Source organism: Papio anubis, chromosome 14, assembly GCF_008728515.1.
Source record: "Papio anubis isolate 15944 chromosome 14, Panubis1.0, whole genome shotgun sequence".
In the NCBI taxonomy this organism is placed as follows: domain Eukaryota; kingdom Metazoa; phylum Chordata; class Mammalia; order Primates; family Cercopithecidae; genus Papio; species Papio anubis.
The window spans coordinates 63,324,301-63,337,347 of NC_044989.1; the positions used below are offsets into that span (position 1 = coordinate 63,324,301).

The following is a 13,047-nucleotide window of genomic DNA, read 5'->3' on the forward strand; positions in this document are numbered from 1 at the left end:
CTTAAACTTCACAACCCATAAGGTAAGTAGTCAAATTCTATATTATATGTGGGAAATCTGGGGTTTTCAGAGTTACTTAAGGTTATATGATAAATGTTAAAGTTTGAATTAAAAAGCAACCTTGTCTTCAAAGTCTGTGCTTCTCCACTTGATGCATATAGCATCTTATCGTAATAGCATTAAAAAATAATTTTAGCCCAAATATAATGTGGTCAACATTACTGAAGGGCAATTTAACAATGTGCATCAAATTCCTTAAAAATCTTTATCTCCTTAGATCCTACTTTCAGGAATTTTTCCTAAGGAAATAATTAGAATTGTATAGTATAGCTGGGCACTGTGGCTCATGCCTGTAATCCCAGCACTTTGGGAGGCCGAGGCAGGCGGATCACCTGAGGTCAGTTCAAGACCAGCCTGACTAACATGGAGAAACCCCGTCTCTACTAAAAATACAAAAGTAGCTGGGGTGGTGGCACATGCCTGTAATCCTAGCTACTTGGGAGGCTGAGGCAGGAGAATTGCTTGAACCCGGGAGGCGGAGGTTGTGGTGAGCCGAGCTGGCGCCGTTGTACTCTGGCCTGGGCAACAAGAGCGAAACTCCATCTCAGAAAAAAAAAAAAAAAAAGTATAATAAAAATGTACCTCTAAAGATATTCATAAAAGCATTATTTATGATAGTAAAAAATTGTGTGCAACCTAAATGTTCAGCAAAATAAGACAAATTAACTAACGTATGATGTGTCTATACAATGTAATGTTAGGTAGCCAATTAAAAATCATGTTTTAGGCTGGGCATGGTGGCTTACCTATAATCCCAGTACTTTGGGAGGTTGAAGTGAGAGGATTGCTTGAGCCTGAGAGGTCAAGGCTGCAGTAAGCCGTGATTGTGCCATTGGACTCCAGCCTGGGTGACAGAGCGAGACCCTGTCTCAAAAAAGTAAAATAATAAAATAATTTTAAAATTATGTTTAAAAAAATATTTAAGACCATAAGAAAATGCTGAAAATACAATAAGTGAAGGAAAAAAAAAAAAAGCATGATTCTACAGTTATTATCTCTGGGTACCAGGACTACTACTAATTTTTATTTATCTTCTTTTTAACTTGTATTTATTTTCTGAAATCTCTGTAGTGAATTGCATTTCTAGCCAGGAAAATTTTTTTAAAAATTGTGTTTATGTGCTCTTAAACACAATTAGTGATTTTATAGTCTTCTGGTGATTTGATTTTGTTCTTAAGACCAAAACATTTTTTCACTGTCTTTGTAGCTGCTTGGAATCACCAAAAGACTATAAAATCACAGAATTCGGAGCTAGTGGAATCTTAAAGATGATCCCTCATTTCAAAGATTAAGAAATCGAGGGATTAAAACAAATACTTAACGTTTATTCAGTGCTTGTCATGCGCCAGTGCTCAGTACATTATGCTATTATTTAATCTTTGCCCTGTCCTTCTGAGAGTTGGTCTATTTCTATCCTTATTTTATAAACGAGGAAACTGAGGCTTAGATAAATTAACGTGCCCATAATTAAGTGGTGGAACTGATATTTGAACCCAGGTCTGTCTGACTCCACATCATGTAATGGAATGCAGTACGTTTTTAACTGACCTGCTCAATGTTACATTGCTTATTATTAGTGGAAGAGGGATTAACAGCCTGATGTCTTGACTGAAAATTCAGTGTTCATTTAATTAATTTTGTCTGTTTTTGAGACACTGTTGATATTGTAACTAAATTCTATTGTGTCCTGTTCAACATGAACTTAGACTTATCATTATCACTTATACATTTTATTTGTATCTATTAAGAATTTTTGTTTAATCCTCTTAAAAATCTTGGGTGATGAAAATGTCCTGGAATTAGGTAGTGGTGATAGTTCATAACCTTATGAAATACTAAAAAGCACTGTATTGTACACTTTAAGAAAAATCTTTTCTTCTTTAAGATTATAGAAAAAAAGCTTTAAAAATAGTTACAGTAAAATATAAAGACCACAAAGAAACCCAAAATGCTGAACTAATCTTTGAAAAGATGGTTTCACATAATATGAAATAAAGTAATAGCTATACTTATTTTATTTTCCTTGACAATGATACTTATGATTGAACCAAAACTATGCAATGAGAGGGAAGTAAAAGAAATTAAGTGTCAGATAATAGTAATAGACATCTAAAGCCAGAAGTTGGTTACTTAGTAGAAAAAAAAGGAATTTGGACTATAAGGAGTATGAATTTTGTGCTTTTGGTTAATGTATTTAAGAACTGATCTCTGTTGATGGACGATATCTGTTGTTCTCCAAAATTATATTGTAAAATTACAGATTAATCCAGGAGAATACTTTTTCAATTATAATATTTTCAGTTGTTTTGTTACAAGGATAGTGAGCAATGGAGAAGACTAGTTTTACTTTTTTTTAATGAAATATAATAACTTTGAATTTTCTATAAACATTCTTAAGATTTTAAAGGATTATTGCCACAGATATTTAATATTTATCAACGTTCAAATTTGAGAGACATGTTGTTATCAATTCTTTAAGACCGAAAATAAAACTCTGAACTTTAAAAAATGTCTTTGTCAGATTATACTGTGTTTATGAGCAAATAGAATATATAGAATATATATTAGCCTTATACCTAACGAGAATATGTTCTAATAAAATTATAATTAAATTTAATCCAGTTTTAGACAGTAAAGATGTATTTCCCTCATATCAAGATTTATATATTCATTCCATGGTTTCTAGTCAACATTAACATTCTCTATAGGTAATCTCATGAAGCTACAATCTTATTCATAATCTCTATTATTTCAGCAGATTGTCTAACCTTTCATTAGTTTACAAATGTAGATTACCAGTTCTTTTTTTGGCTTCTAATTCTGTATCTTTGCTTTTAAGCATCGAATGTTATCTAGACAAGAAGAACTTAAGGAAAGAGCAAGAGTTCTGCTTGAGCAAGCAAGAAGAGATGCAGCCCTAAAGGCGGGGAATAAGCACAGTACCAACGCAGCCACCCCATTCTGCAACAGGCAGCTAAGTGATGTGAGAAGCATTGGTTAAAAAAGACCATAAGTTGTTCATTGTAATCATGGGGAGGAGGGAAGTAATTTGCTTGTATTTTTGCTATGTTATTTTTCTACAGACTGTACATTGCAAATACTTAGTGCGCTTACTGAACTGATAAAGATAAATTCATACTTGTAGGACCACTTGGTCATTATTCCTACAAAGCAGTGTTAGTGATGAGGAAAAGTAAGATCTGGGAATATAATTTCCACATATACATGAATAATCTGTTTTTTGTTTTTATAAACAAAAAACAGTTTTATAACTGTAGTTGTACTCTAAGATTGTATTTTGTCAATGGAGGTTAATTTTATTGGAAATGTTAGAATATAATAATGATGTCTATTATTACTGAATACCTACTAAGTATTTCAGGAGCAATAATTTTTATTTTACTTAACACCATGGAGACTGAGGCCAATAGGCAAGGTAACTTGTACAAAGTCACAGAATCAGTAAACGGTGAATCCAGGATTTGAACCTGAGCCTTATTAGATTCCAGAGTCAGGCCACTTTCCTATCATATACTGCCATCTTTTTATTAAACCACATTTTTGTACATATTTTTGTGTAGTGCTTCACAGATAATAATGAACGTATAATAATAGGAGCCCTTAAAATTTAGGAGGACACAAACATCTTCATGAATCAGAAAACTGACAGTCTCACCATAGCACCATCATGTGTTAGTAGTTGTTTTTCCCAGAAAGAGCAGCTCTGTGCCATATAGCTAGGTAGCTACATGCCAGGTTGGTCACCTTGTTGCATTTGTTTCACGTTTACCCAAAGAAGTACCCTATTGCTTATGAGACTGTGCTTTGAACAGTCCCAAGATATTTTCCCACACTTCCTCTTTCAAGTTATCTATTGTTGCATTAAAAACCACTGCAGGGCTAGGCACGGTGACTCACGCCCATACCCAACACTTTGAGAGGCTGAGGTGGGAGGATCACTTGAGTCCAGGAGTTTGAGACCAGCCCAGGCAATAGTGACACCCCATCTCTACTTACAGAAACACACACACACACACACACACACACAGACACACACTGCAAAACTTACTGGCAAAAAACAACCATCTGATTAGGTTAATAGATTCTGTGAGTTAAGAATTCAGATAGGACACAGAGGTAGTGGCTTGTTTATGTTCCATGACGTCTGGGGCTGGCTTTCAGCTAATAAGACCTCTGCCAGACTGTCAGTTGGAACACCTACATGTGGCCTCTCCATATGGTCTCTTTACATCTCTAGTGTGGGCTTCCTCATAGCATGGTGGCTGACTTCCAAGAACAAGTGTCCCAGTGGAATAAGCCATAAATATGTGGCATTCTTATGATCTAGCTTTTCTTTATAACAAAATCACTCTAAGTTTATTGTAAGAAAGGAAAATTAGTGGGAAATTTCAGTTATGAGCATATATGTAAAAATCCTATAGAAAATATTAACAAATTCAACCCAGAAGTGTTTTAAAAAGTTAAAATACCATGGTCAATTTGGATTTATTCTAGGAATGCAAGATTGTTTAATTTTTCAAAACTCAAGCAATGTAATTGACAACATTAACACAATAAAGAAAAATCAAGCAGATATAGAAAAAGGTTGGAAAAATACCAACATCCATTCATGATCCATAGAGAGAGAAGAACCACATTTCTTAGCCTCAAGGGATAGAAAGGAACTTTATTATTTTATTAATCCGCTAAAATGTATGCATAAAAAGCCTATAGCAAACATACTTAATTGTGAAATATTGAAGGCTTTCCATTTGTAACAGATTAAAAGACAGGAAATTCCACTACCACTTCTGTTCAATATCATAATGGGGAACCTAAGACAAGAAAAAGAAATAAAAAGGCATAACATATGAAAAGAGACCAATAAAATTACCATTATTCACCAGAAGTATGATTTGTACATAGAAAATTCTCCCAAAATTACAAGATTACTGGACATAAAATTAATATTTGAAAATAAATTCTATTTCAATAAGATATACAAATGGCCAACAAGCACATTAGAAATATCTTTAGTATCATTAGTTATCAAGCATATGAAACTGAAAGTCACAGTGAGACACCACTATGATAATGGCTAAAATTTAAAAGACTGACAGTAACAAGTGTGGGAGGAATCTGGAGCAACTAGAACTCTCACATTTTGCCAGTAGGAATGTGAAATGGTACAACCATCTTGAAAAACAGGCCATTGCTTATGAAGCTAAACATACACTTACATGACCCCAGCAATTCCATTTTAAGGTATATAACCAAAAAAAACTAAAAACACATGGTTATTCAAAGACTTTTACACAAAATTTCAGAGCAGTTTTGTTTGTAGTACCCAGAAACAGGGCAAAATTTAAATGTCCATCGCCAGACAAGTGAATAAACACATCCTGATATAGCCATACAATATAATATTACGCCAGCAATACAAAGGAACAGAACCCTGAGATGCACAATAATGTAAATGAATCGTGGATATATTATGCTGAGAACACAAAAAAGGACATATATAATTACATTCACATGAAATTCTACAACAGGCAAAACTAATGTAGCATGACAGAAAGCCAAGTGGTGGTTGCCTGATGCCAGGGTAGGTGGGATATCATGAGCAAATGTCCTAGAGGGATGGAAAATGTTTATAGCTTTATTGTGTCTGATTACACAGGTGTGTACATTCGTTAAAACATCAAATTTAAAATGGGGGCATATTACTAGATGTAAATTATATCTTAAAGTTTATCTTTTTAAATTATTTATTGCAAACAAAAAGTTTTAAAATATTTACGGGAACATTAAAAATACATAGTATGCTAAGAATAAAGCTAACAAGAAATATACAAGACCTTTAGGCAGAAAACTAAAACATTCTGAAAGATATAAAAGAATAAATAAATGGGCGTATTATGTTCATAGATTAGAAGACTCGATTTTTTAAACATTTTATTGCGGTAAGAACAGTTAACATGAGAGCTACTTTTTTAAAAAAAATTTGAGTGGATACAATGTTTTATTGCAGATCTTCATTACTTATTCATGTTGCTTAGATGAAACTTTATTCCTGTAGATTAGTAACTGCCCATTTCCCCCTCCCCTCCAGTCCCTGTCTGCCACTATGTCACTGTTTGATTCCATGAATCCGACTATTTTAGATACTTTATATAAGTGGAATCATGCAGTATTTGCCTTTCTATAACTGGCTTATTTCACTTAGCATAATGTCATAGAGGCTTATCTATGTTGTAGAATGTGACAGGATTTCCTGCTTTTTTAAAGCTGAGTGGTATTCCACTGTATATATATATACCACATTATTTTTATCCATTTATCTGTCAGTAGACATTTAAGTGGTTTTCACATCTTGGCTGTTGTGAACAATGCTGCAGTGAACATAGGAGTGCTAAAAATCACTTCAAGATCTTGATTTCAGCTTTTTCGGATAAGTACCCCGAAGTGGAATTGCTGGATATATGGTAGTTCTGTTTTTAATTTTTTGAGGTACCTTCATACTGTTTTGCCATAACAATTGCACTATTTTATATTACCACCAACGATGTGCAAGGATTCCACTTTCTCCACATTCTCACCAACACTTGCCACTTTTGTTTTTTAGATAATAGCCATTCTAACAAGCATGGAGTGGTATCTCATTGTGATCTTGATTTGCATTTTCCTGATGACTAGTGACATTGAACATCTTTTCATGTACCTGTATCTGTTGTCCATTTTTATGTCTTCTTTGAAGAAATGTCTATTCAAATCCTTAGCCCACTTTTTAATCAGGTTAACAGTTTGTTTTGAGGGATGGAGGGTGGCTATTGAGTTATAGGAGTTATTATTTATTACTTAAAGGACCACTGGTTTAAAACTTCTTTAGCAGTTTCTTTATTTTATTCCTCTGTACTTTGTTTCTATACACCTAAACTAAGTCCTTCTGGTGAATACCAAAAATAATGAGAAGAGCTATTGTAATAATTGCTATTATAGGACTTAAATAGAAACATGTAGTCATGGGAAAATGTCCATGTACTCAGTACAGTTAGCTACTTGTGAGACTTTTGTATTTAGTTCTGGGCTGAGAGAAAGTGAGAATTTACAGGAGATTCAGAAAAGGGTTAAAGTATTGAAAACAAAGGTCTACTTGTAAGAAAGAAAGGCTTACAAAAGGTAAAGAAGAGATAACTGGGAAATAGCTTAAGTGATCATTTGACTATATGAAGCCTCAAAATCCATCTGGTAGCCCCACTTACCTAAGAGAATAAACTTCCCAACTACTCAGCATGGCCTCATGTCCTTGCAAATCCTGTCCCCTCCCTTTACGGCCTCATCTCTTACCTGTCTCTCATTTTTTTCATTCTACAGTCCAGTTATAAGTTACTTACTGTGTCTAAAATGTGCCATACTCTTTCATTCTTGTGTCAAGCATTTGCTGTTGTTGCATTGAAATACCCATCTTCCCTTATTAATTTCTACTGAAATAGCACTGAAACTGAAATAGCACTTCGATAAACACTCTCCTCATGGCTCCTTGCAGTGAAGTTAATTCTCTTTCCTATATCTTTTTCTATTATTCTCTACCATAGCATGCATTCATCCCATTATAATTATCTAATTACGAATCTCTTTCTCTCATTCAACTGTGAACTATTTCAAAGTCCAAGGACCTTGTATCCCCAGCATCAAGTAATAGTATTTAGTAAATGTTTGTTGAATGAATAAATGAAGGGAATAGTGACAGGCTATTTTTCATATCCTCCGAGTGTCAACTAATAAAAAATGAGTTTAAATATGAAAACTTTGCTATAAGGAGCTTCTTAGTAGGTTTGTAAACAGGAAAAATAAGTGTTTTTCTGAAGGTCTTTAAAACAGAATTGAGCAGAGGAAGTTAGTGTTCCCTTGTCTGAAGTCAGTTACAGATAAGATTACTTTTGCCACTTGGGGACTTAAGCTTATATCATTCTTTTCTTGCTATTGTCGAATTGTACATTATGATACCTTTCTTTGTTGTTATGATGTGTGTATGCCAAATCCTTACACACACCTGCTTTTCCCGTATTCTGGGACTCTAATTAGAGTTCAGCTTTCAGTTCTGCCTTGAATCACAATACTGCAAAACATTCCCTTTAAAAATGAGTGCAGCTTTAGACTGCTAGCCTGGAAAGCTGTTTCTAAGACACTGAAAACAACTCTTGGTAATCTTATTGGGTGGATCCTTATGTACAGACTCCACTTAAGTTATCCTTGGGAAAGATTTAAGCTGTAATTTCCCTTAAAGGACAACTCACAAACACAGATACCATAAACCTTTTAATTTTTCTAAATTTTTGGCAGGACTACCATTGCATATTTTAGTGAATACTTGGTACGACTACTTATTGCCTTTCAAGTTTTTTTCATGAAAGTTGTTTATATGATTCATTCGTATCTTTGTGCCTTTAGAAACTCCTTTAACCTGTTTCATTTGCTCCCTGAAATTATGTCTATAGGAGACAGATTTCATTGCTCTAGGTCTGTATTTTATGTTTCTTTTCTTCCTGTTCCTTTTGTTCTATGAAGATTTTCAAAGGTTGGATTTTACTAATATAAGTTTTAAGTGTGATATTTGTGTTTTTCATTTTTTTCCACATGTACTTTAAATGATTTTTTTAAGTGCAACTCAGGAGTTTGGTAGCTTCAGCAGTCCACCCAGTATGTAATTCAAAAGAGACTTCTTGATTGTATAATATATAAACACAGACACAAAGAAAATGTAATTTTTTTCAAGAAAATATTTCTTTTTTTATTATTTTTCTTTATTACTCTCATTTCCCCATACACTTTTCACCCAGATATGTACAAATAGAATTTTAAAAGCTAATCTTGCCTATAATCCCAGCACTTTGCAAGGCTGAGGCAGACAGATCACCTGAGGTCAGGAGTTTGAGACCAGCGTGACCAACATGGCAAAACCCATCTCTACCAAAAATAGAAAAATTAGTCAGGCATGGCGGCACACGCCTATAGTCCCAGCTACTCAGGAGGCTGAGGCAGGAGAATTGCTCAAACTCGAGAGGTGAAGGTTGCAGTGAGTGGAGATTGCGCCACTGCATTCCAGCCTGGGCAACAGAGCAAGACTCTGTCTCAAAAAAATAAAAATAGACTGCGTGCGGTGGCCCACGCCTATAATCCCAATGCTTTGGGAGGCCAAGGTGAGCAGATAACTTGAGGTCAGGGGTTTGAGGCCAGCCTGGCTAACATGGCAAAACCCCATCTCTACCAAAAATACAAAAAATTACCCAGGCACAGTAGTGCATGCCTCTAGTCCCAGCTACTCAGGAGGCTGAGGCACAAGAATCGCTTGAACCCGGGAGGCAGAGGTTGCAGTGAGCCAAGATTGTTCCACTGCACTCCACCCTGGGCAACAGACTCCATCTCAAAAAATAATAAAATAAAATAAAAATAAAAAATAAAAGCTAATCTTTTTCAGATGCTTTTGCTAATTATTTTGCATTGGAATATAATTGCTTTTTAAAAAATGCATTTAATAAGCCCACCATTACATTTAATAATACTGATATACTTGTATGGGTATCTGAAAGGGATGTTTGCATTTGATGTGCTTAAGTTTAGAATTCATACACTCTAAGCAAAATAAAGGATGATAGTCCTGCTACCCACAGTTCTTGGAATTTTTGTTAGCGTATTAGTGAAGCATTTTGAACATATCAGAAGAAGGATGCTACATACGTTTAATTATAACTTTTTTAACAGAATAAAATCTATTTTATAAGTGGAAAATCTAAAAAAATCTAAAAAGAGAATCAGGATGAAACTTCAGTGTAATTAGTCTAATCATAATGATCAATGAATTTATAAATATGTTTGTTTTTGTTTTGTTTAAGCAGTAATTATGTAGCATAAGAGTATGGTTTGAAGGTAGTTGTTAGGTATCTGGATGGCGTTTTAGAAAGAATTATCAGGAAGTAATTACAATGCTATTATAAAACAGACTTGAAGTTTTTCTCCTAACATTTCATCTTTTAGCATAATGGCCCACCCATTACACTCAACTGGTTTAGGAGCCTTTTCTCACATAGCAGGTAGCAGGGTCAAACTGCAAGTTAGCAGCAAGTCCTGGAAGGTTTACGGTATCCATCTTTAAAAACCTGAAGGAATGTTTGAATCCTTTAAATAAAACAGTATACATGGGAAAGGATTTTAGTTTGGTCAGCTCTTAGTTAACTGCAAAGACCAGTAACCACACAGTGACTTTTTTTTAAACTCACCTTTGGAAACGAATCCAAATGGCTTAAGAGAGCTAAGAGAATGCAAGTTGCTCTTTTGCAAATTAAACCTTTGACAGGCATTTTATTGCCATGAAGGGTGAGACATCAGCCACATACTTTTGATGTTGATTGGAAATTATTGATTTAAATGGCACTAGTCTGTCATGCTGATAATTGTAGCAGATTTAGATAAGATCACTAGATCTTCTCCAAGTAATAAAAGAAGCATTTGCCATTCAATTGGTTAAAAAACACTAAACATTTTTTGATAATATGTAATAGTAACTTTTTCTGTAGTTTTCATATATATGTGTTCTAAGTATATATCATCATACAAATATGTATAAGATTATACTTACATATTTATGAATATTGGCTGTGTTAAATAAATAGACTCTTAGGAATCAAAGCTTTAAATTAAGTTCAAGTTAAAATTTTGTATTTTCCCTAATTACACATATTATCAGTTATACTGTTAGGAAGAAGTATGTTAACTTTACATTTGTCATTTTGTATGAAAGGACATCAATTATCACTTATTTAAAAATCTAAGACCTTTAATAACATACAGAGTAAATTTTTAGTTAAAAAATCTAAAACCTTTAATAACATACAGATTTTATTTAGTAATTTTTATTCTCCTTATGAGCTGGAATATCTATGCCCAGGGCACTGAAATGAAAATATATCCTCATTTTTTACTTCAACACAATCACCAAAAGATTTAATGTACAAAATCCATTTCAGACCAGTAAGACACTTTGAATGTAGAGCTGATCTTTTTATAGTTGCATTTTAGATAAGAAGAATGCTGGCGTACTTCTATGTTCAGCATAAATAGCTCTATACAAAGCAGCGGTTTTTATTCCGTATTATTTTAAATAATAGTTTATCTATTATGTCTAAATGTAAGTTGATTTGAAGTCTGCTATCCTAACAATAGTTACTAGACTTCTTAGAAAACATATTGTTAGCTTGCTAGCATATCTTCAAAGTCATACAAAATACCAGCATTGTTGTGGAGGAAAAAAAAACCTCAAGCATCTTTTCTATTATGTGGCCATGAACCCCTAGCCTCAAAAGTCTTATTTGAGGTTGCTATGAATGCATGAAGCTAGGGCTAGGTGTCTTAGCATCAGGAACACTCCTTTTATGCAAGTATTAATGGCTGTGGACATTTTCCGTATGGCTGTTCAGTGCTGTGTTGAACATCCCAGGATGAATATCACCATTACTAAAGCTGTATTTTATATTGCCTATTTTGTTATTGCTCAGCATGCACAAGAGTAGAGTTTGAATCTTTATTCGTTTCATTTTTTAATGTTTCCTTTGTTCTTCTTATCATGTTCTGCTTTCCCAAGGATATATGCCTTAAACGAAAAGTCACATGTGCATTACTAATTGTGTGCTATTGTATTTACAGTTCCTAGTGGTGGCACTGTGAAGCTACTAATTCCTTTGCTTCACTTGATGTAAAATAATCTGAGTGTCTTTGATAGCAGTGAAACAGTATTAATTGTTTTGTACATTTCTTGGTCACTCTTCTTAGGTGGTCTTCATAATCTATTAGAACTTTCAGCCAGATTTTTGTAATGTCATGCCTCCAGCAGTGATTAAATTGGTAATTAATGAACAGTCTTTGGCAATGTAAACCACATCCCGTTAATTTTCCCTTTCGAGTTTTTAGAAGTTGTCTTCTGTGTCAGAAATCATTGCGCCACCTTGCTATGGCCCCTTGGCATGAAACCACAACGACTTGATTTTTTCAGCCATTAGTAGATCAGAGCAGTAATTTCACAGTATTTTGGTCAAGGTAATTATAATACCAAGAACTGAGTAGATTTGAAAATTCACGAAAGAAGTCCAGAAATACCAGGTGAGCTTCCTTGTGTTCACTGGAACGTTATGATTAGTTTAATTGGTCTTTGTTTGATTTTAGCCGCAGAAACTGTTTGTGCCACAGTAGTGCAGTGACTTTATACTTGAGTGTTTCTGACTTTCTTTGACAGGGTGGGTGCAAAAATGAGCCCTTTGAAACAATCCCCTTTCTAAAAGGGGGTTAAACTGCAATTAAAAAATTAACTATAGAAAAGAAAGCCCTCTAATTAATTTCTTAATATCTTACTCTATTTTATGAAATGTTTAGCAAGTTTATTTTCCTCTCTCTTCATCAAAAAATATGCACAACTATTTTAGTGCTATTTTAAAGTATTCTGCCTGTGAGATATTAATGACGTAGAGTTTTGATATTGTATAAGAATCTTACAATGCCTTAGTGAGAGTGAAATTGAAATGTGGCTTTCTTTTTTGTCACAAAGTAGATATTCCCATACTTGACTGATTGCTTATATGTGTGTTAGCTGTTGGTCATACATTGTGCAGAGTAGAATTTAAAGAGTCACTTGCGTGTTGGCTTCTGAAAGGATTGTCTTGGTCACCTTTTCTGGAAGCCCTTAATGAAACTAAATAGTTTGCTTGGAGTTTGGACCTAACCATCAGGGTGTTTCATGCAGTCTTGTCAGTTGATGTTCATGAATTGACTTGAACAAAGATCAAAGTGTTTCTCCAAATCAAGAATCTGTGAGACAGCTCCTTCAATTGTGCCACAAGAGCTAATCAAGCCATCAGTTCTTTATGCACTCTGCGTGTCTTTAGAATTTAGTACCAAATGATTTGTCAGTACAAATTGATATTCTGATTTTTTGCTTTT

The 13,047-nt window shown here is 34.1% G+C and overlaps 1 protein-coding gene across 14 annotated transcripts in view; it reads left to right on the forward strand.

Annotated features, from left to right (window-relative positions):
- Positions 1 to 13,047, forward strand: part of EHBP1 (EH domain binding protein 1) — a 402,091-nt gene that overhangs the window by 309,925 nt on the left and 79,119 nt on the right. For all 14 annotated transcript variants that reach the window (XM_009184288.4, XM_009184284.3, XM_009184285.4 and 11 more), the window contains one exon: positions 2,900 to 3,043. In XM_009184288.4, the coding sequence (XP_009182552.1) occupies positions 2,900 to 3,043 (144 nt within the window). The remainder of the gene's footprint in view (positions 1 to 2,899; positions 3,044 to 13,047) is intronic.